The 23,261-nt window shown below is 42.4% G+C and overlaps 2 protein-coding genes and 1 long non-coding RNA gene across 3 annotated transcripts; all 3 read right to left on the bottom strand.

Annotated features, from left to right (window-relative positions):
* Positions 1-322: 322 nt before the first annotated feature.
* LOC104584360 lies at positions 323-1,471 on the bottom strand. Its single transcript, XM_010238793.2, has one exon. The coding sequence runs from the start codon at positions 1,469-1,471 to the stop codon at positions 323-325; it is 1,149 nt and encodes a 382-aa protein (XP_010237095.2).
* A 797-nt stretch (positions 1,472-2,268) lies between these two features.
* LOC112268841 lies at positions 2,269-8,697 on the bottom strand. Its single transcript, XR_002960334.1, has 4 exons — positions 8,356-8,697; positions 7,607-7,817; positions 5,313-5,382; positions 2,269-2,667 (listed from the first exon to the last, which is right to left on the bottom strand). It is a non-coding gene; the product is annotated as an uncharacterized LOC112268841 (long non-coding RNA).
* A 4,316-nt stretch (positions 8,698-13,013) lies between these two features.
* Positions 13,014-14,625, bottom strand: LOC112272418 (putative F-box/LRR-repeat protein At5g02700). Its single transcript, XM_024463125.1, has 3 exons — positions 13,702-14,625; positions 13,461-13,595; positions 13,014-13,361 (listed from the first exon to the last, which is right to left on the bottom strand). The coding sequence occupies exons 1-3, from the start codon at positions 14,623-14,625 to the stop codon at positions 13,014-13,016; spliced, it is 1,407 nt and encodes a 468-aa protein (XP_024318893.1).
* Positions 14,626-23,261: the final 8,636 nt, after the last annotated feature.

Below are 23,261 nucleotides of genomic sequence, written 5' to 3'. Positions count from 1 at the left end.
TATACATGCAAGTTCCAACAGCTAGTTTCTTTTTTTATTGTTCTTTTCCAACGGCTAGTTTCTTTTCTTATTGCAAAACTCCAACGGCTAGTTTCTTTACTGAACATTATATCCAACAAGTTCAGCAGCTGCCGTTATATCTAACAAGTATTTATTTTCTTAAATAACAGGAAAGATGACATAAGGATTCATTGACGAATTGAAGATACATGATGAAGGATTACATCAGTAGGTAAGAACTCAACTAGTTGCTACATGATGAAGGATTACATAATGAGCTAAAATAACACAATATTGCTAAATCTGAATCTATCCTTGGAAATCAATCTAACTTGTTGCACAAATTCTCCACCATCTTTTCATGTCGCTGCATTTGCGCATCGTTGAATCCTGAAGTGTCAACTTTCAGCAGCTCCATATATGTGTTGAATATATCAACCTTTGTTCTTTCTTTTCTTGCTTTAGCCATTTCTTTTTTTGCTTCAGCCATTTCTTTGTCTGCCCCTGCCTTCGCTGTTGTTGCTTCAGCCCATTTTTCTAGTGCAGCTGCTTTACGACCATGGCCTTCACGCAATAACTCATAGCTCTCTTCTGATATATGAAATGGCACAAAATCTGGAATGTCTTTTGCTTTTGCTTTAACTTTTCCTTTCAATTTCCTCGCCTCCTTTGCAGCTTTTGTTCCTTGAGGACATGGTTCACGAACTCTGTCTGTTCCTTCACTGTCGGCCGCTGAGGATGACGTGTAAGCACCACTTGCGTCCAATTTGTGTCTCCTCCCTCCCAGATCCTCTTCCATGTAGAGATTACGCCATTTGGGCTCTTCCTTCACTACCCTCCACCAATACTCTAAAGCAAAGGGTCTCTTCACTTTTGCTGCAGTTAAATACATGGCACGTGTTTTCTCCATTAGTCCCTCCTCTGATTGACCACTAGCATACACATTTTTGGTCTTGATGTAGCATGCATGGAAGAGAGAAACCAAAGGGGTAGTCTTGCTCCAGTGCCCCTTGCATTGGGCAACAGATCTTATTTTATTTGCAGGACTATTCTTGTTGTACTCCTCTGCTACTTGCTTCCAATAATAATCTCCCCTTTTTCCATTGCCTTCAATTGCGTCAACCGAATTTTTAATCCAAGAGCTAATCAATCTCTCATTCTCCTTTTTTGTCCAATTAGTGCGACCCTTTCTTATTTCTTCATCTGGACTGCTATCTTTGCTTTCTTCATGCTCAACTTCATGCATATTCCTTTGTGTTGCAGACATTGGAGATGCGGAGTCGACCGGCGACGATGAAAAGCCTGCTCCGTAGGCCCCAAAGAAGGTGCCGGATTCGACCGGCGATGCTGAAACGCCTGTTCCGTAAGCTCCAACGAAGCCGCTGGACTCGACTGGCGACGATGAATGCTCAGCTTGACTTCCGTAGGTAGGTGTGGGTGGCCTGGAACTGGATTGGTATGGAACTTGCATGCTTCCTAGGTTGTATGGAGGAGGCTGGTGGTGCTGACCAAATGGATTTATGCTTGGATCGTGTGGATGCAGATTGGAGGGATATTGAGAGGATGCAAGCAGGTTCCTGGCAGCAGCTTGAAGGTGTTGTTGGTATAGGCTATTTTGATTTTCTGGATCTGCACTTGTCATTGCAGAGCTTAACATGGCTGTGAAATTTGGTGGGAGATTGGGCTCCATTTTTTCTTTGTGTTGTTTGTGATCTCTGTTTGTGTGTGTATATATATCTCAAAGTTTGCCAACGGCTAGCAGCTAAAGCAGCAACGAAGCAATGGGTGTTTGAAAGCGGGAAGAAGGAAAGGAGCAGGCGAAGGAAGCCGTTGGCTAGGTGCTGGGCGCTGGCCAGCTTTGGTTGGGGCCCACCAAAGTCAACAATAGTTTTATATGGTCTTGGAGCTGTGGCAAGTAGTTGCGTCGGGTCCAAGGGTTTTTTCTTAGCTTAGCTTGCTGCAATGGTTAGACCCAGTGCTAAGACTTCTTAGCACCTTCTTAGCACCAGGTTTTGACCAACGTTGGGGTTGCTCTAAGTTCTCTTTAGTGTGTCAGCCTGAGGCATACATAAACATGCTAAAGTCGCTAGTTCCCATGTTGCATGATCATAGCCAAGACCCCTACACATTTCACTAACCTTTCAACAGTACAATATGGAGAAATCATCAGTTAATTTGGGGGGGGGGGGGGGGGGGGGCAAGAAGACTTTTCCTTAGCAGACGGTGTGCCATAGTCCATTCCGGCTTCCAAATTATTGGGGTATCATCTGTGAAAAGAAGCATTAGCAAAGGTCTTTTGCAAAGCCTGAAAAATCCCTAACAGGCATAAAGAAGTAGAGTTCACCACAAAAAGTGATAACCTTTTTAGTATGGTTCCTCTTATTAAAGAAGGAAATAAGATCAGGACTTCCAGGGGTGTCGGTAATATGCCTTCTCTAACCGCAATGATTATGGACATGGGCCCGATTCCTATACTTAACAAGATATTGCTTGCTGTTCTGCATTCCAAGGAATAACAAAGAACCGATAAATGGAGGTTTTTTTTCTTCTTACCCTCAATCTCCTTGACATCCCACACGGACTCTATCGCATCCAAATATTCCTAGCTAGGAAGGATCTGTAGAAGGGGGATGGTATCTATCTTTGCAACCTTTCCCACCACAATACCTATGATCAATTGAAAATTGTACATCATATCATCATGAAATGAATACTATGCATGGGGACCTGAAGTGTACTCAAAAGACCAATAATATACACAGGTCAGATGACAAGATAAAATTCTAACAATTTGGTTTGTAGGTATATTTGTAAGGACACATTATTGCACCACCATTATGGAATCACAAACCCATGTGAAAGGTGAAGCAGATACTATTGCCCCGGTGGAAGAATGAGTGGGAAACTCTACACACTTTGGTGTTAACCATAGTTACCTGATCGGTGAATCGCCCGGTTTGCGATTTGAATTCGCTATTTGCAATTTCTCGCTTCTTACGCATCGGGTTCGACGGGAGTAAAACATCTCCGATCCACAAATCAGAGAAAGGATCAAAAGACCCAGCAATTCCAATTCACGAAACAGAGAACGGGTTCCGGAACATGTTCCAATCCCTAGTTGGCCTACAGGGCTGATCCAGCTTTGATACATTTTCCTTTTGTTACTAATGCTTTTGCTCCCTAAGTAATAAATGTCGTAACAAACTAGACATTTATTACTTAAGGGGCAAAACCCTTAGTAAGAAAAGGAATTATATCGAGGATGGATCAGCCCTGTAGGCCCACTAGAGAGTGGAACATGTTCGTGAACTTGTTCTCTGATTCGTGAACTGGAATTGTGAGTTAAACCCTTTCTCTGATTTGCGGATCTGAGATGTATTACTCCTATAGAACCTGATGCGTAAGAAGCGAGAAATCGCAAATAAAGAATTGAAATCACAAACTGGGCGAATCACCAATCAGGTACCTATGGTTAAGACCAGAGTGCGTGGAGTTTCCAGTCTCATGCTTCCGCCACCAAGCAGCAGTATTTGTTTCACCTTTCACATGGATTTGAGATCCAATAACGATGGCGCAATAATGGCCTTACAAATATACCTACAATACAAACTGTTAGCATCTTTGCTAATGCTTCCTTTGACATGATTCCCATACAATTTCGAAGCCATAATGGACTATGGCACACCGTCTGCCGAGGAAGACGCCTTTTGAGCCCCCCAAATTAACTGATGATTTCTATTGTTCACACTACTACAGAACGCGATATAGGTGACGCTCTATTAGTGATGGATGGGGGATGCCCATCACTAATGGCATCCTATCAGCGGCGTGCCGGGAAAGCCCGTCACTAAATGCCCCTCTATCAGCAGCGGGCCGGGAAAGCCCGTCACTAAATGCCCCCCTATGAGTGACAGGCGTGGAAAGCCCGTCACTCATAGCCCGCTATCAGTGGCGGGCGGGGAAGGCCCGTCACTTATGGCTGCCTATCAGTGAAATAGAGTGGTGGGTAGTCATCAGTGACGCGTAGTCAGTGCCGGATAAGGGAACCATCACTTATGGCGATTTCCGCCCGACGCTGATCAAGGATTCCATGGTAGTGTGAGGTTTTGCTACGCATAATAGTACAAGTGGTTGTAACCTTTTTTGTTTAGACCAGCTACAAGGAGAAGGTCGCACGGGAATCACCAGCTATTCTTCTTGTTGATATGGCGATATGCATTTGTCGCCTGCAACATAAGCCTAGGCGTGCTTGAAATAGCGGCCTATAGGAGGGGCAGTTGAATTGAACCAGGCTGCTGTAAACTATGGTGATTAGGAAAAGTGGCGACTTAGGCCGGGAATCAAAGAGGATAAGGATCAGATCCCTAGAAGAGCAGACGGTACCGTCCCGATACAAAGAGGCCGAGCTTGCTGGATACTTCGGCGAAGAAGCCCAGGAGGAAATATTCGGCTGAAGCGCGACGGTGCTGATCTGGTGACGGAAGCTAATGGGGAGGACATACATGGATGGTGGCATCAACGTGGTCGGACTGATGTAGATCTAGATTGAGTGTTTCTATTTTCAGAGAGAGAAGAGGGACTAAGATTGTTGTAGAGCAGCCGAGAAATCTTAAGTGTAATTCTTTTTTGTTGTGTCTTTATTCGAAGAAGTAGCACAGTAATCCCGCTTGCATACTTGCTCACACAGTTGAGTGGAAACATATATAGTAATATGTTACTCCCTCCGATACATATTAATTGTCTTAAATTTGCCCAAACATGGATGTATCTATGACTAAAAAGCGTCGTCTAGATACATGTAATATTTCGACAATTAATATGGATCGGAGGGAGTACTTTTTTTTGTCTAAACAAATTGTTACGATATGCATATATTTACTACCTAATTATCATATTTGAATACTAGCATACTAACATCGAAGTCAACATAAATTGGTCAGCACATGAAATGTGCCTACCTAATCTATATGTGGTTTGAGCAGTTAATTTGTCGTGTCCCACTGCAATTGGGTTCTGTATGTGTGGTAATGTACACTAATACTTAGGGGTGTTGTACCTATAACAGGATGTAGTGATATATAGCAAAAATCTGTACCAGTAAACAAGAGAATCTGTAAACATATATATGATGCCTTACTAGACGTACGGATGAGTTATATAAACATAGAACAGGTTAATGATCCAAAGAGATACTCTGTACCTTCTACTTGAATAGGTAAAACAATAAACATATGTACACAAAATATATATAGATATAAGCAGAGCAGGAACGTCAATACATACAAAATGCTTATAGAGCATATTAGGATCACCTGTTCAGGTATGCAAATATATAACACCCGCTCCATCATACTGCTTGCAGAAGTTGATTGAGAACAGTGCCTGAAACCAGAAAAATAATCTTCCAGTTAGAATATAATTCGAAGATCTCGAGAACCACATCATGTGTTTATGAAACATAATAGAACATAAACTTCTTTTTCTGGGAGATGATCAGGATGTTGACGAGAAGGACATAGAGAAATAAATAAATAAAATTAGCTGTTTCAGATGAACATAAGTAGATAAAAAAAGCAGCTGAATTAACTATCGATGAAGAATTATCACCTAATGTACAACTTCTCCAATCATGGAAAACTACTCATCATTATCCAGACCAAGAATATACATATGATAGTGTAACTCTTTTGTCATCTCTTTATTTCAAGAAGTAGCACTATGGATCACACTAGGGATGCAAGCAGCATCCCTCGCTTGCATAGTTGAATTCTATAGTACAAAGTTATTATATGCATATATTTATTATTATGATATTTAAAGGCTAGCTTACTACAATTCATTTGAAGCTAATAAAAATTGAACACATGCAATTATCTGACCGACCACGTCAACGTGCCCCCCCCCCCCCACCCCCTCTGATGCTCGGTAGCTAGGTATGACCCTCCACATCCTCAATCTCTTGATCGCCCAGAGCAAGCCTCCTTTAATTAAAGCAAGCCCTAGGCTCGTCTACGTCTCCATGAATAGGTGGACATGGAGGCGGGTAATCCTAGTTAAAAAATAGGAGGCAATTGGTGTCGAGAAGATATGGTATCGTATGACACGTTCTTTCCTCCCACTTGGGACCTGGACGCTGCTTATGCGTGTCCCTCATATGATCTCGATGACCGAACCACTATTCTTGATGTCTGGCTCAGTTCCCCGCGTGCTTTAAAAACCGTACAAGAGATAGATATGTCATCCACCATGAACGACTGGCATTGATTTGTGGTCCACCGGTTGTTTGCTAGAAACTCAGCAACCAACAACTGCAACCAATGTTGGCATCCATCTTCCACTTTTGGACCACCTTCTGTGTTTCAACCATTGGATGATGCAACCTCTCGACAACACCGTCGAAGGGCTTCACTTCCCGAAGCTTAGGCAGCTCATTGTTGAAGAGGTCAACATCTCAGAGTGTTCGATGCACCACATGGTTAAGCAGCTCATACATCATGTGGTTCATTGAACACTTAGGGATGCAAACCTCATCAACATTGAGATACTTAAGCTTTGAGAAGAGAATCCCTTGGATTTGTGTTTTGGGGAGATTAGATCATCCAATGGTTTAAACAAGCAGGATGGTTTAGAAATGTAAAATAGATGCCATCATGTGGGCTGCAGCTGTTGCCTTATAGAGTATATACCAAACAAAAACTCATGGGTGGAAAATCGGTGCCATTCATCAACAATGCACGACAATCAAGCTCTTGTAGGTTGTCTACAACAGGGAAGCAGACCCAGTTTCAAGTTTGCAGTTTTATTGCTGAGGTCATATAAGGGGATGTATCAGCAACGGCCGAGTCACGATGGAAGGAAAGGATGTGTGATACAATACCAGCAAATTCATCTCCATAGACAGAGAGCCCAAGAAAGTTGAGATCGATTATGTGGTATCGAGCGAAAGGTGGTGCCATTGCATGGGGTTGAGAGGATCTGGGTGAGACTGCCTTCTTTTGTGGACATGATGGAGATGATTTCACCAAGGACGGACCTTGAGATCACTGATGTATTCGACACCTTCTCCATCTTGATCCTCTTTGGGCATCGTCGTGGTTGACCAAATGTAGAACTATACATCCAAGTGTTGAGGAGAGGGACTAAGAGTATTATAGAGCATTGGATAACTCTTATTATAGATTCCTGAAACAAAAATATCCATCTTGTATATTCTTGGGGTAATTCTTCTTTTTAAGTCACAATATGTTAATGTACCTCGCTTGGATCCCTCACATATATAGTTCAGCAGGCAACGTGATCTATTGTAATATATACTTTTTTTTCCTAAACAGGGGATGATTGTGCCAATCACTAGTGGACACCATGGCACTTTGCTTGTGAGAACGAAATAAGCAAATAGAAAGTGGGCACTGATCGACGAGAAAATCTTGTCCACTAACCCACTGGAAAACAGAGTGGCCAAACCTGGGCATGCTTGTTGTAGCATTACCTCATCTTAGCCTTCTAATTTAAATCAGCAAAGCACCAGTGATGAGCATGGACATGAGATACAAAGCTAATTAAGAAGGGGGGAAGCAACATAAATTTGGTAGCCCTATTTAATTACCTTTTGTTTTCATATTAACGCCTATTTGGGGGGCGAGTCATCTCATCCTTGGCTGCCCAGCAAACCATTGCTTCTGAATCAACCCAATGAAATTAAGGCTCTTTGTAGTACACATAGTAGTACCGTTGCATTGTCAGTTAATGGACAAGAATGCCTCCAAAGACAGATTGACTGGATAGCTCAGGACAGATTTGCCACCGGCCCATGTATGCTGCAAAAATTTCAATGCATGAAGGTTGAATGCATGAGTTTCCACAGCAATCTTAGTGGCAATTGCAAACAGTTACCCATTACACAAATTGGTAAACATGATCACGTACGTTAGAAAAGAAAAATATAAATCCAATTACTATCATCTCAGATTGAATATCCGTTTGGTAAATAAGATTAATAAAGTGAGATACACTATACGTTCATTCATGATTTTCCTCTCCTCCCAGCGAACTAATTCATTGGAATGCAATAATATATATATCACAACTTGTAGTCCTCCACGGACAATGTTTCGCCGTCCCAGATCACCTATTATATATGGATGCTAGCTGCTACTTGTGCGAACATTTTGAAAATCTTATAACCAGAATGCATCAACATCAATCAACATTCATAAGCCCTGCTGCAACCATAAAAATGAGAGCCTTATCTTGCGACTCTCGCCATGCATATCATTGATGAAAAGCTGGATAACAAACAACATGCATACGATCTGAGGTTGAGGTCTACAAAAAATGAGGTCTGAGGTTGCTTACCGGGGAGCAGGGCGAAATGGCAAATTGAAGCCCTAGATCTGGCGCCCGCTGTGAAGACTCAATATATAGAGGCCGGTGATGGAGCATCGATCGCGTCGTCCCCCTCAGCGGCGCCCCTGCAGGCTAGGAGGCGCACCCTGGCACTCAGTTCATCGGAAATACTGCGGCGGCGAAGCCCAGGAGGGAAATTCTTGCCGCGGCGCCGTGAAGCTCTGCGGTGATGGAGGCGGGCGGATCTGGCCTGGGATGAAGGAGGCCGGGGGTAGGATTGGTCGAGGAAGGCGGAGAGTACTGGAGTTGTAGGTGTGGTGGCGGCGGCGCAGGGCTAGCTAGGAGCTCCATCGGTTAGGGTTAGGTCTGGGCAAAAAGCTCTGCGGCTGGGAAACACTATATACCCTCAAGGGTTGTGTCAGACATAGATCGAATTACTAGACTACCCTCCGCTGCAGGCACTAGTAAGAACTCACGGTTGGACAAACTTGACATTTCTTGAGCCGAGCCAAAGTTGGGTGCAGGTGTCGGAAGATTGACGCCTATGCGATGTTTTGAGAAAAGAAGAGTGGAGAGTGTGTGTAGTATGGTATTTTTCACACCATGTACAGTAGGAGGCATCTATAAAAACCGTTGAGGTGTATCAAAACCATGTAAAGAAGAAATTTTGAACTATAAAATTACATACACTATATTACTAGGCCATAGAAAGAGATTAACGTGTTGACCACTTGAGACCCTAATATATGAGTTTGTTGGCGTGTTGGCAATGAGCATGAAATATGTCTTCGAATTATTCCAATGTTGGAATGAATATATCTCTTTGAATTATTCCAAAATTCTAAAAGAATCCAAAAAAACTCAAACCGGTCAGATTTCACTAAATTTCAAACTTCACTAGGCTTGAAATTCTACCTGTTAGATTTGAGCCCTAGAATTGAAGTATAAAGTACTTTGTTGGCGGTATTTCAAATGCGGACTCCGGATTGAGAAAATTAAGGAATATCTCTTTGTCTTCAAAAATTGATACATCATTTTACATCCTTATTTTTCAATGACCGTGAGGTCTTCATGATTTTTGTGCTAATGCATGTCAATGATATCATTGTTACTCGCTCTTCAAGTGAAGAAACACAGATGCACTACAAGATTTGCAAGCTGATCGAGTTTGCTTTCCAGGATCTTGGCATGCAACCTACACTTTTAATTTCCTGTGGGTTGAGGTTCATAAGGTTAAAGATGCATAGTGTACGTACTTCTGTCTCTGCACCTTCTGATGTCAAAAGATAATAGTAGCTACAGTAGATTATCTTCTGTGGCTGTAGCTACTATTTTTTATTTCCCAAATTTACTGTGAGATTGCTTGGATTCAGATGTGCTTCCATAAGCTAATATAGCTTTGTAACATTATTCCACAAAATAACATCATGAATAGCTCCTTTTATTAATGTCACAATGTTCAATATGTACGACAAACTTGAAATACTATTACTCAATGATACCAGCTAATCAAGGTTGGACGAAACAGGTACAAGATGAGATAGGCCAATAGGAAAGATAACTATTCCTCAATGAATCAAACCAAGTTATATATTACAATGTCATCATATGAATGGATTAATTCAATCCAAATCATGAACATGTTCGATAGACCAACAATTACTGCAGGCATGATCAGTAGTAAAATTAATGTAAATGAGAACCTATTGAAGCCCTGTTCTCTAGCTGAAGCTTCACATCTTGTTTTTCCAAGAACACCTCACCAGTGTAAAAAAAAACAATTGTTATCAACTAGAGCATTCAATACAAACAAAATGCAAATCAACGTCCAGATTTCTTGCCTGGTAATATGTTACATCACTGCTGCCTTCATAAGATATCAAGAAGCCTGGTAAGGCTCCGATAATTATGGCGACATGATTTTTTTTGCCCGGATGAGCTGGCTTGAAATTATCATAGAAAATAAAAATCAACCACTTATAGAGAACAAGTAGATAAAAAGAGAAGCTAAATAGAATGGCAATCAACTGCCTTTTCTTAAAAAAAGAGAGAGCAGCTAAATAGAACTAACGATTCGTAATCATCACCAGTAAATAAATGTACAGCTTCTCCAAGCGCGGAAATATTTATCTCATCAATTCATAACCATATCCAAACTAAGAGCAGGCATATGATCGTTAGCTAAAGGCTTTAGTTTGCACGCCACCATTGTCAGCTATCTATGTGTGCATTCCATTCGTCAAGCATGATACGTAAAATTAGACTAAAAACATGGGTGAATTCAATCCAATTTCTATGCATGGTGATATTCAGGATAAAGGCCTCTCCATATATGAAGCATAAAAGTTGCAGTTAATTAGTCGAATAACTGTGGAACCAAACAAGAGCTTGGTGAAGGATATAAAGCCTAAGGTCTCCAATATAGGCGCAGAGATACACCCACACACTCAAATTCTTGAAAGAATTTAGAGGGAAGGGGCACTTTCAACAACAAGTTCTTTATAAGTTGGCATGCTATTTAATTTTAGATATCAATGTTTCTAACCGAAAAGAAATTGATCCGGAGGTACCAGGAGCCAGTGCATCGGTTAATAAGCAAGAGCACGCCTGAGCAGGGCATCCACAATCATGTCATGTCATGACCACCCAAAGATGCTCACATAAACCAGTCCAAGCTGCCAATTAACCTCAACGGGTCTCTAATGTTTACACAGACACATATTTAGCCATTTATATATAAACACGGTGGAATGAGTAGCCTCTCACTACCACAAACCAATATAGCTCTGTCGGGCGACTTATATTCCTGTCAATCCTGCAGCTCCTAACAAACCACAAACGAATATAGTCTGTTGCCATGCATGAAATGTTTGTATATATGCGACAGCTCCTAGCTAACATGATTTGTTTTCTGGGATTTGTCAGTTGCTAGTTTGCAGCTGTTACCATGGGAAATTTGTACGATTTTATTTCTTTAGTCTTTCCATACAGATGTTGTTTTGAAAGATTGACAATCATGGGAAATTAATTTCTATAGGCTATGTTTTGAAGAAGAGAATATTTCAAATGTGGTACTAAAATAATCTACACCCTTTGGAACTAAAATAATCCTGCATTGTCCAAAAGCAATTACGTACACCCTGTGGTATTAAAATAATCTAGCACTTTAAACATTGATATCATCTTTAATTGCAACTTTGACAATCTACTTTTTATAAACTATTTTTAGAACCTCATACAATTACAAGCTTACAACAATATATTTTGGGACAAATCAACAGATATGCTTAATGATAGAAATTTAGACATTCCAGAATATATAAGTTGTGGAAGAGCTTCTAGAATTTTGCTCCTCTTTTGTCCAAAAACATATGATCAAGATGACAAAACCGTCAGTAAAAAGAAACCTGCACATATACCAAACACTAGTAGTATTATTTAGCAGATCTTATCACAAGGAATGTAAGAACATATTGTTAATTGGATGTATGGCTCAAAAGAGATACATTGAAGAGGGAAACAAAACATAGCATGCCTTGGTTGCACTCTCGTGTTCAGGCCCACCAACACGTCCGTTGGGTGCTATTATAATACGCATATTAACTGGCGGGGGACTGGCTTGCGTCCCCCCGAATAGCCTCCAGTGGCAGTGACTCAGGTCGCCAGAGAGAACCGCCACTGGAGGGGGTACACTGGAGGTATATTCTGGCGTAGTGATTTTTTGTAGCCCCGCTCATCGTGGTTGCGTAGGAGCCTTTTCTCACCCTCTCCCCTACTGAGATGATCCATTAGACATTTATGTCATATTTCTCGTTCCCATTTTCCTATCATTTTATTTATTTCGTCCCCATTGTCATTTTTCCTTTTTATTTAATAACTGCATGATCTATTCCCAGGGTGTACTTGAGCTGAAAGCATACAATGTATGGAACCTGTTCTTTCTTTGATGATCGTACAAGATTTGATTGGTAGTCCCGAACACAGATCTCAGAACACAAAGCAAAGGCAAAATTAAAGGTAGTAAGCCTAGAGAATATAATCGCATTAAACAAATATATTATATCAAACCGCTTGGAAAATGTTTCTGTTTAACACTTTATTGCATGTTCTTGCAGTCTGCGAGATTTATTTACACCACAACCAGATGTATCTACGGTCAGAAGTTTGTGGAAACATTCCCATGTCGATCAGAAATTTGTCTTAAGATTAATGTATGGCTAGTTAAATTTCAATGATCTTGTCCATTTTATCTCACTGGTAATTGTTTCACATGGTCCTTATCACAGGGTTCCTTGAAATTCAGGGGTCGTTGCTTAAAAATCTGAAGACATGATATATCATAAATTTCCAGACTGTGGTTAAGCTGAGAGCAAAGTAGTTAAAAGGAGCGCAGTTACTTCTGTCAACCCACAAATACAGAACCTTGCAAATGGTCACTCGGTACCCTATTGAACTGTAGGAAAATGACAACGTATCACCAATGCCATGCAGGACAACATGGGAAAATTAAAATAATGCGTACAATATGACTTCTAAACATTCCAGATCAAATTATTAATGTTGCCCAACAATTTAATCTAAACACAATCAATTAAAGTACCCCAAAACTTATTAACTCGAAACAATTTATCGAGATTTGGAGAACAGAAAATCAGATACGAGCAACTCTATATAACCGCAAGTGGATCAGCTAAATCCAAATCACGGGCAGACAGGATATCCCAAGTTGTGCGGACACAACTATGAGTCGTAAAATGAAGCCGGGCATCGTTGTTATCTAGCTCAAGCTTGATGCGTTGTTCTGTCAAGAACTCCTCCGTGTTATCAACGGCTCTGATGCTAAGTGTGATGGACTCTAGCCCTGTCACATTCAATACAAAGAATGTGACAAAGCTAACATGTGACTTGATGCCCCGATACGTTTCCATCGCTATTGTCTTCAGAGGGATGTCGAGACATCTGGTAAGATTCTTGTATTTACGACGCCACAAATTGGTTCCCCCCGAGCCAGTTGCCTGAAAGAAACATAAAAAAATAGCTCCTTAGCAGTTCAGAGCATGACTAGTTGAAAAAATAGTACGTAGTTGAAGTAGCTAGTAATGAAGAATCATCACCTGAATGTACAGCTTCTCCAAGCATGGAAAACACCTCAACCAGTTAAGAACTATATCCAAACTAAGAGGGTCCATCTCGAGGGATAAAATGCGGACAGTGCGCACGGCCAACATTAGGTTATCAACCTGCAACCCCTATGAAGCATGCAAAGAAACATCAATTAGCTTGCTTTCCACATAAAAAAGAATCTGCAAAGCAAAAATGGTGGCTAGAAACCAGCTGCCGGAACATCATATGTACCTGAATAACCATAGAGCTAAATGATATTTTGGTGGCCGGTTGTTGTTCCTTATCCACAATGCAGCGCATGGCCTCTAGCTTAGGTGCAGATATAACCGACACACGCTTGCCCATGCCACGACCATGCATGAGCAACCTTCTGAGACTCGGAGCACTCTCGATGATGAGTTCCTCAAACATGAACATGCCATCATAACGAAAAGTGCAGACCCGGATGCTTACAAGGCTAAGGGAGTTTATGAGGATGCTTGCAAACCCAGAGCATGAGTCAAGCAGCAACCACTTCAGAGCGGGGCAGCAGCTGGCAACCATATAGCGAAGTGAATCACCAGACAATGTGACCATTTTAAGCTCCAGCTGCTTAAGTACTGGGAAGTGAAGCCCCTGGATGCTGCCGTCAGGGAGGCAGCAAGCTCTGATGGTGAGAACTCTGAGAGTCGGCGAGAATCGGAAGGCCGACGAAGGCGGCGTCTTCGGCGGTGCTAGTTGTACATGATACCATAAGTCTAGCTCCTCTAACTTATCCAGAGCGGTGGACTGGAGCAAGTCATCGAGGGTGGGGGTAGGGTCTATGAGGCTTTCAGGGAAGATAGTGATGCTGCGGACCGGGTCAAGGCGGGAATCAAGAATTTGAGCTACCGCGCCGGCACGGAGATCGCGGCAATTGATGTTAAGCGGCGCCGAACACCAGAGATGGCGCCACCGGGAAGCGAGCATCGTGGTGCAGGCGCCATCTTTCATTGGGAGGAAGGAGATAACCTTGCGGAGGTTGTCGTCGGAGAGGTTGCTGACGCGGTCCACGCCGTCTTCTTCACCCGCTCCGACGACGACGACGACGACGCCGGGATGGGTCGGCGGCTCCTCTGCTTTCCTCTTCCTCGTGCTACGAGCAGGAGATCCAGCTGCCGGCGCCTGCACCTCCATGGCTAGATCTGTGGAGGGATCAAAATTGGAAAGAAATGATGAACGGAACGGGAGGGAAGATTTTATATGGTTCTTGGCTCGATTCATCAGATAGCTAGAGCAGCAAATACACTCTCCGTATATGACTACTCGTGGTGATCAGTGTGTACTGAAGCCGTTTCTTAGCCAGCCATCCGTTAATACACATGCGCATCCGTATACAAAATCTGTGTAAGTCTCTTGTATGGTAAATTGGGTGCGCGACATATTTTCCTGCCCGTCTTTTTTTAAGACTGTGATGCAGATACACTACTAGAATCTAGACGTAACTATTTTATGTGGAAAACTTAGTAACATTCAGTTGATTCATAGACATGTGAGAGACTTAAGATAAAAGTGTAGAAAACCTAAACCGTTTTTGTTCTTGATGTGTAAAGTTTTCCCATGCATGGGTGCCCCGACGATACCTTATTTGATGAAAAGTGCTCATAGAAATTTCAAAAGGAACCGAGTTGTAGCGGTAAAAGGACACACAAGACTTACATTGCCCAGTACTACTCCTAGGAAAAAGGGAGTGCTAATTTTAGTCGATTCATCTCTTCAGTAGTCTTTATTTTTCTCGATATCCTAATGTACGATGTGAATACAACTATTAGTACTCAAAAACTGTCATTATATTAAAAAAAGTAAAATACACCGCAAGTACATGAACTCAGCAAAAATGAACACTTTAGTCCATGAACTCGGAAAACGCACACTTAAACTCCTAAACTGGGACTACTGTGTCATTTTAGTCCAAAAAGGTTCGGCGAGGGTTAAACACGCCACGTCGGCTTCGGGCAGGACCGCGGGCTGCTACTCGATTTTCTCAGGACTTTTATTTGCAAAATCACCCTGCCCGAGCCGCCCATGAGGGGCAAGGCGGATGTGCCCAGACAGGGATCCCGGGGCCCTGAGAACCACGCCATTGCCGCCGCCGCCTCGCCTAAGGTTGCTATCAAGCTCACAACGCTCAATTTTGATGGTGGTGAGAAGCGAGACGATGTCGCCGAGGACGTCGTCGGGGAGTTCGCTGATTCGGTCAACGCCTCCTCCGCTGACGTCTTCCACAACTCTGGTTGACATGGGCCTCCTCCTCTTCTGAACAAGTCTGCACGGCCCAATTTGCATCGCCATGGGGGGCACAGCTAGGGTTTGCTTCAGGTAAGGAAGCTCATCAGCGTGTTGGGGGAGCACAGCGCTAGGCAGATCTGCGGCCTGCAGAGGAGGGGCGGCTGGTGGCGCTAGGAAGATCTGACACTGCTCTACTGCTGTACTGCCCTTGCCTTGGGATTTGGGAGGAGTATTGGTCGGGACAGGAGAACAAGTGCTGCACTGCTGCGTGTCTTGACATACACATGTGAGAGGCCCATATATCACCTAGCTAGCTTGTATGTATTATATTAATCGAAGGCCCAACTCAACTAATTGAATGTCCAGTGTGTCAGAGAGGACAGTACGCTGTGTCTCGGTTAGAGCAGCTAGCCGTTCTCCTCTTCTTCTTCCTCCTCGAGCTGCCTCACGCAGCTGCAGCTTGGTTTTCTGCCGCGGCAGAAACATTCCTGCCGCGGCAGGAATCTGCAACTCCACTTCTTCTTCCTGGACGCTGCAACTCACTCCCTCTCTCTCTCGCTCTCGTTTAACACACACAAGAAAAAAGAAGCACAGAGATAGTTTTGGCAACAGGCGGCCTCTCACAGCCCGTATTTCCTTTTCTCTCTTCTTCTTCCTCCTCAAGCTCCCTCATACAGCTGCAGCTCAGATTCCTGCCACGGCAGGAATGTTTCTGCCGCGGCAGAAAACCAAGCTGCAGCGCTGCGTGAGGCAGCTCGAGGAGGAAGAAGAATAGGAGCAACGGCCAGCTGCTCCAACAGTCTCAAACCTCTGCCATTCTAGAACATACATACTCATGATGAGCCAGAGCTAGATTTGGGTTTTGGATATATTCGCTTTCTTTGACGGCTTGTGTGGCTACTATTTTTAGAGTTAACATTAGGCTTCCGAAGCGTGGCTCGCTGTCTCATCCAGCTTGCCGAGCCCAGATCAAATGTCCAGCCTGATCAGTGGTGAGCGTAGAAATTTGCAGCCACATTTGAGTAAAAGGAAGTAATTCTGTACATACTAGTTCTTCATCCTAGACCACCTGAAAGTTTCGGCTTACAAACGATTTCCCACGCCATGAGACACTTCACCCTAGAACACAATTCATAGTTTGTCCAGAAGATCCCCGAATTTGATCGAGCCGAGCCAGCGTAACCAGAGGCAGTTTGAAGGATTACATAAAATAGGTGGATACGACATATCTAAAACGACTGACGCGTGGCAATCATCTTTAATTCCTCCTTTCGAGAGAAAGATGTAACGGTCAACTAGGTATTAATTGTTCGCATATACTTATAATATTTGGTTAGAGGAGAAGGCCAAGATAGGTTTGCAGAAAGAATGAAATGTGAATAGTCGTAGTTGTTTCCATGCATTAAATATGAGTATGTATGTGACAGTGCTGCTAACATGAAAATTTTGTGGGATAGCACATGCTGGCATAGATTTGACAGATTGCCGAGAGCATGAGCACATACCAAAATATGTCTAAGTAGCACAGTAATAAATAGAAACAGAGAGAGTGTGGGTCCCCCCTATCTGAGTCGCTTCTAACACTAAATACATTGGGGGGGGGGGGGATTCAAAAGGATTGGGACTTTCTAGAGGAAAAAATGGCGGAAATCGAGGAGCACCATCTAGGTAGGAAACCACTGTGGGGTAGGATATGTTTACAGAGACTCTATTATTCTGAAGGGCAGGTTAGTGATGATATGTTGGGCCCATCTGGTTCCCATGAACCAAGAAGGGTATGGGAGGCTCTTGAGACGATTGGTGAGTACTTTTGTGACAAAGTTTGGTGGGAAGATCTAAAAGTGCCAGCGGTTCTGTACATTTTCTCTCGACTTTGTGTTGGATTATTGTATAGTAATCCTGCCCTAGCGGCAAAGCCGTCATGGCTCATCGGCACCTTTGAGGTCGTGAGTTAGATTCTTGTGTTATTCATAATAATTTTACAACTTTATGTGCGTAAATAATTGAGATAATAAAAGTGGTTGATTGCTCTTCCTAAAACAAGTCGGACACACTAGGTTAGTGGTTTAATGGCGCAGAAATAAGGGAGGTTCTGGGTTTGACTCTTGGGTTTATAGCTAGGTTAGATATAGCACTTGTAAATTTTTGTGGCAACAACCAATGAAATTGGCAAAAATGTTGCATCCGTCGATGGGAATCGAAGGGCCATAGGATAGTTAATAGGATCTCAATCAACACCAAATAACCACTTTATTTATTTACAACGTGGGACTCTCAGTCATGGATTGATCCTCTGATACATGTTGAATGACAAAATATGAGTGTCACCGATTCAAATGCTCCGTGATGCTACCACGTTCGTCATGGACGTAACCGTATCCGTCGTAAAACATGGTAATGCATGATTGTAGTGCGTGACGGTGATTCTGCTAGCGTCACATATTTATAGGAAACCATGATGCTGGGTGTAAACCGTTACATTACAAGTTTATGTGACGCTTACAACCATTGTCATACGGATTTTGGTCATAGTATCTCACTTTTCTTGTAGTGATGTGCTTCGTCAATATTTTTCACATACCTTTTCAATTCTTTGGATGACAAGATTTCAAGAAATTTGCGATGACCATTTCATTTCGTTTGAGACAAGTTTTGTTTTTTTAGTTCCCTAGATGACTTTAACCTTTCCATTTTTAGAGTTCCATTGAGCTGACGTATCAATATTTTTTACATCGGATCTCTTTTTATTTTATTTTTGATCTTTCTTTTTGTTTGGATTTGTTCGAGATGCGCTTCAATATCTTCGACAAGAGTTTTCATCTTTGTGAGGGCGAGCTTTGAAATCCTTTTATTTGAGCTTTCAAATTATTCTTAAAGATGAGCTTTCCATTTTCATTAAAAATCCTTCGAGATGAGCTTCAATATTATCCAGAGGACCTTTCAATTTTATAATCGGTGAGCTTTCAATTCATATGACACGAACCTTCCATTTTTTGAGTTACTCTTGAACGAATTTTAAAATTTTGAGCTTTTAATTTCTTTTGAGTTCCATTTCAGACGAACCAAAATTCCTTTGGGAGTTCTATCTGATGAATAATTGGAAGTTCTATCCTATATAAGTTTGTAGATAAAAAAAATTGAAGCTCTATGCAACGAATTTCAGAGTTATCTAAAAAATATCCCACTTTTCTCATTTTTTCCTTTTCTCAGCCTTTCAAATTTGATCACTTTTAGTTTTTGGGAACTTCACATTTTTCAAGTCACAGCAAAATCAGAAAACAAACTAGTAAAAAAATCCATTGGGGGATCCCAAGCCTAACTAGTTGCCAGAAAGGAGTGGTCGCGGCACGTGGAGGAGCTGTCGCCCCTTCGGGCCACCGCGGAGGTGCACTGGAGCAGCTGCGGCACGAGGAGAAGCCCGGCCAGTTGTCGAGGAGGAGCGACGCCACGCGCGGGGATGAGCCAGGCGCTGCCCGCTGGAGGGAGCTGCGGCGACTTACGGGGAGTGGGTTGTGAGGTTGTTTTATTGTTCATTTCTAAGAGCATCTCCAACAAAGTCCTCAAATTTGAGCTCCCAAATCTTCATATGGGGAGTCCCTACAAATTCCCTCCCCAAATTTTCCATCTCCCGAGCAGACTCCCCGAATCCAACCCCATATAATTTATTCATCGTTCATATCGGTGCAATTGTTGGGATGGGGAGTCCCCAGCCAGCCTTCCCAATTAGGGGGCTTTCGGGAGGGATTTGGGGTTGGCGAGTGAGATAGGGGCTCTGATGGACACGTTTTTAACCAAAAGCCTCAAATTTGACTGTATGGGGTGGAACAGGGGCTCTGCTGGATATGCTCTAAAATTAGATTTGCTATTCTGTTGTTTATCGTTGTTTAACCTATCTAGCTTACTCAACATATACTAGTGTAATGCAATATCCATGCACACATCTATGCACATCCAAACCCACGAAAAACACTATGTACACATCCAATGGCTTATAGCGGCTTGAAGGGTATTTTTGCGGGCACGGGCGAGCTCACGTGCAGGCTCTCTTTGCCGTGAGCTGTTCTTTGCCATGGGCCATCCACACTCTTTGTTGGAGGCCATTGTCTGCCGAAGGCTTTCAAAAGCCTTTACCGGAGGCTTGGCTTTGCCGTGGGCTTTTTTGGCGGCCCACGGTGTATATGTGCCTTTGACGATGGCACGAATAAGGAATGCCTTCGGCAAAGGTAATGTAAGTTTTTTCGATAGTGACACCTGGTGATGTTGATCTAATATTCAAAATATTTTTTTTATTTCAGTTGTAAAAAGGTGTGATCTCTATACTAATTAGAAAAATTGGGTTGGTGTTTTCAACCTTTACTCATGCGAGACCTTAAATCTCCGTCTCATTTTGCAGTCGCGTGGAAATAGGGGGTGATTCACGCACGGGGAAGAGAGGAGCAGTCGACTGGGGTCCAGGGACGCTCTTTGACCGCGTCACGCGGTTAGCCGTGGAAGAGGATTATTTAAAGTGTCTAGAGTATCAATTGAAATTGAAATTGAAATTGCTATTCCCCACCCACTTAGTTTTCCTGAAAAACAGTCTCCTAGAGAGGTAAAACCGTAAAGAGGAAGTAAAAAAACAAACCGAACAGTCCAGGACGTTTTGTCTAGCGTAAAAGAATGCTAATAAGGAGAAAAGAGGGAAAATGAAAAGGCCCGAACAGGCCCAGTGTACTGCATTGTGCACTGGGCCAGCAAGGGCACGCACGTGGAATGGGGCCAGCGGGCGGGCCTGCAAGGAAGCTCATCAGTGTTGGTGGAGGAGCATAGCGCTAGGGAAATGTGGGAAGAGGAAGGAAGAAGCGTCCAAAAAAGGCCCTTCACCTGAATATTAACCAAAGGCCCAAAATCCAGCAAAATTCTTTCAGTTTCTTTAAATTTGGTAGTTCTGCATGTTTGACCTTAGCACGATTTAATAGTATCTCTCAAACAAATGTATAATGTTATGTATTTTTTTTATCCTATGTTTATTTTACTGTTACTATCATTTTTTCTTAAATACTTAAATGACATTATATTGAAGTGAGAGTAAACCAACATGGGCAAAACATCGTAATTCTTAAGACCGGAGGGAGTAGTAGATTGTTTTTTTATCAAGCTCTTGTTTTGATGCGGAAACATTCCTGTTATTGTGGCAATTTCCAATAAAATGAGGTTCAAAGAATTCGACAATGAACCATAAAACATAATAAACTCCATGCCAGGAAGAATTATGTGTTCACAAGAAAACTACGGTAGAATTATTCTTGTGAGGAAAATCAGATTGCCTTGTAGGCAAATTATTGTACCTATGCTAATGTGATTTGACAGTTGCAGAAATCTCTCTTAATGTAAGGCTATATAATAAATACTTCAAAGCTGCTGCTTTGCAAAGCCACAAGAGTCAAGATTAGTGAAACAAATTCAAGAAAATTACATATATTACTTGCTCCGTCCGGAAAATAATTGACCCGGATTTGTCTAGATTCATATGTGCGTCTAGACGCATTAAGTGTATAGATACATGTTGATATGGACATGATCACCATGGATACGACCATTAGAACCCTAATTGTTGGTGTATCTAATAACAATTATATCAGGTGAATTCAATTACAAAATATTTTCAATATGTTACTTGCAAAGAGGCGGAGCTACTATCTTGTGTAATCTTATTATGTAGGCATCTTATTGAACTTTACAAGTCCAAAGTGAAGATGAAGTGTGATAACCTGCAAAGGGAGATTCAAAGTGAAGCTTATCAAGTCTACTTTCCAACAAATCAAACGGCACATGATTCGGAGCTTGCTAGAGAAAGATATCACGAATTAAAGTTGAATCCGATTTGGGTCCGACCTGTCAGGAGATCCGAATTTGTTTTAATCACCCAGGCCGCATCCGGAGTCCAAATTAAGCAAACAAGTACTTGTTGAAAAGGTAATTACAAGACCTTTCCAACGGATCTGGCCCCATCAATAGATTCGACTCATGCTGACCGTGGCGGACAAAACAAGATGACGGATCTGTTTTTCTGTTTCCTAAAAAGTTGTAGTTTGTTAGGAAAGTTAGAGATAGAGTTGGATTTCGTCCTCCTTGCTCAACGTGGACGAAAATATATCTCCCTCCTCCTTTATATACCCCATGAGCCCCCCTAAGGTGCTTTGGTTTTGATTAGATAAAGTTTAGCCATCTTTGCTACTTTCGTGTAATCGGGTGTGTCGGTTAGACCACATGTTTTACCATTGCCAAGACTCCAACTTATCGTCTCGTTGAGACATTTGTTTGATATAGTATATTCGCAATTTTAGATTGCATCCGCTATTTATCTTGTTCTTGCTTGTTCTTCGATTGCTTGCAGGAACAAAGACCTTCGTGGTCAGGTTGATCGTGCCCCCGCGTGATCAATAACCCTCTAGAGTTGGTGTATCGATTGCTAAGGCGCTGCCTCCTAGGCCGTGGTCGGATCGTCAACGTCACCTCCTACCCAATCGAGAGTTATCAATCTCATCAAAAGATCGGGCCACCCCCGCACCCACATCACATGTGAATTTAGACAAATTAGAATCACTTATTTCCGGACGGAGGAAGTATATATTAGTCCCGTTTTAGAAGGGTGGCTACAAAAGTTCCATTGTTTCCGTATGCTGAACCTTCAGTAACTGCCGATGTGCTGCATTGCAACTTCCAAAATTGCTCATCTTGAGAAAAAACATTCACATGATTAATTAGTGGAAAACTCATCAGTCTTTGGCTGAAATCATCCCAAAATGTTCATCTTGTTATATGCGATCGGCGCATACATCCACATTTCATAAGACTTTATGTGCAAGATTGGAGGAGAATTTTCTGATGACCTAGAAGATGGCGTTGACTTCTGAACACCAAGAAGAGGAACAAGAGGTGGGGCTGAATTCTGAAGATGCAGGAGAGGAAGAGCTGCTATGCTGAGAGCAAAAGTATAAGCAACTGCAGCAGGCTTATTTGGTTGCAGTTTGGCAGTTTTCCATTTGTTTCTTTTTTGTGAAGGCTGGCAGTTGTTTTTCTGGTGTTTTTCTATTCGGCAAGATCATCTACAGGCTACAGCAGAACCGTGACCCTTTCTTGCAGCAGCGCCGAGGGGTGCCGAGGATCGAGTTGTCCAGGTCAGCTAAGTTTCCTCCTTCAATGCCTTCCCTTTCCAATTTAGTGTTTTGAAAATTTGACAACTTTCGTTTACTTGGGATGCAGAGGATGAGGTTTCCCAAGGGTTCAGACTTCAGAGGTACATCAGCAGTAAAAGGCTACTTACTGATGGCGTCACTTCTCTTGGCCCGCTATTGCAGGCCTTCCTATACGTAAAATTATAGAAAAATTCGCTGAAAGCATTTTTAGTCCGACTGTAAAGCGTGCTAATTTTGCATGTACTTGTGCAACCAAACCAATACGGTCTCTCCATTTATCTTTCTAGTGTAATCCAAATAATTCTTCCATTTGGGAATCTGAAAGTATATTTTACTACCATTTCAGCAAAACGAGGCCAGCTTAGG

The sequence above is a fragment of the Brachypodium distachyon genome, chromosome 4, assembly GCF_000005505.3.
Source record: "Brachypodium distachyon strain Bd21 chromosome 4, Brachypodium_distachyon_v3.0, whole genome shotgun sequence".
In the NCBI taxonomy this organism is placed as follows: domain Eukaryota; kingdom Viridiplantae; phylum Streptophyta; class Magnoliopsida; order Poales; family Poaceae; genus Brachypodium; species Brachypodium distachyon.
Note: the sequence above shows the minus strand (reverse complement) of the source record. Positions and strands in the feature narration are given on the sequence as shown.

Coding starts and splice junctions, on each gene's coding strand:
- LOC104584360 (XM_010238793.2), bottom strand. CDS start 1,471: ATGCAAGTTCCATACCAATCCAGTTCCAGGCCACCCACACCTACCTAC.
- LOC112272418 (XM_024463125.1), bottom strand. CDS start 14,625: ATGGAGGTGCAGGCGCCGGCAGCTGGATCTCCTGCTCGTAGCACGAGG. Junction 13,596..13,701: donor TTAGCTCTATGGTTATTCAG/GTACATATGATG, acceptor CATGCTTCATAG/GGGTTGCAGGTTGATAACCT. Junction 13,362..13,460: donor TGGAGAAGCTGTACATTCAG/GTGATGATTCTT, acceptor TGTTTCTTTCAG/GCAACTGGCTCGGGGGGAAC.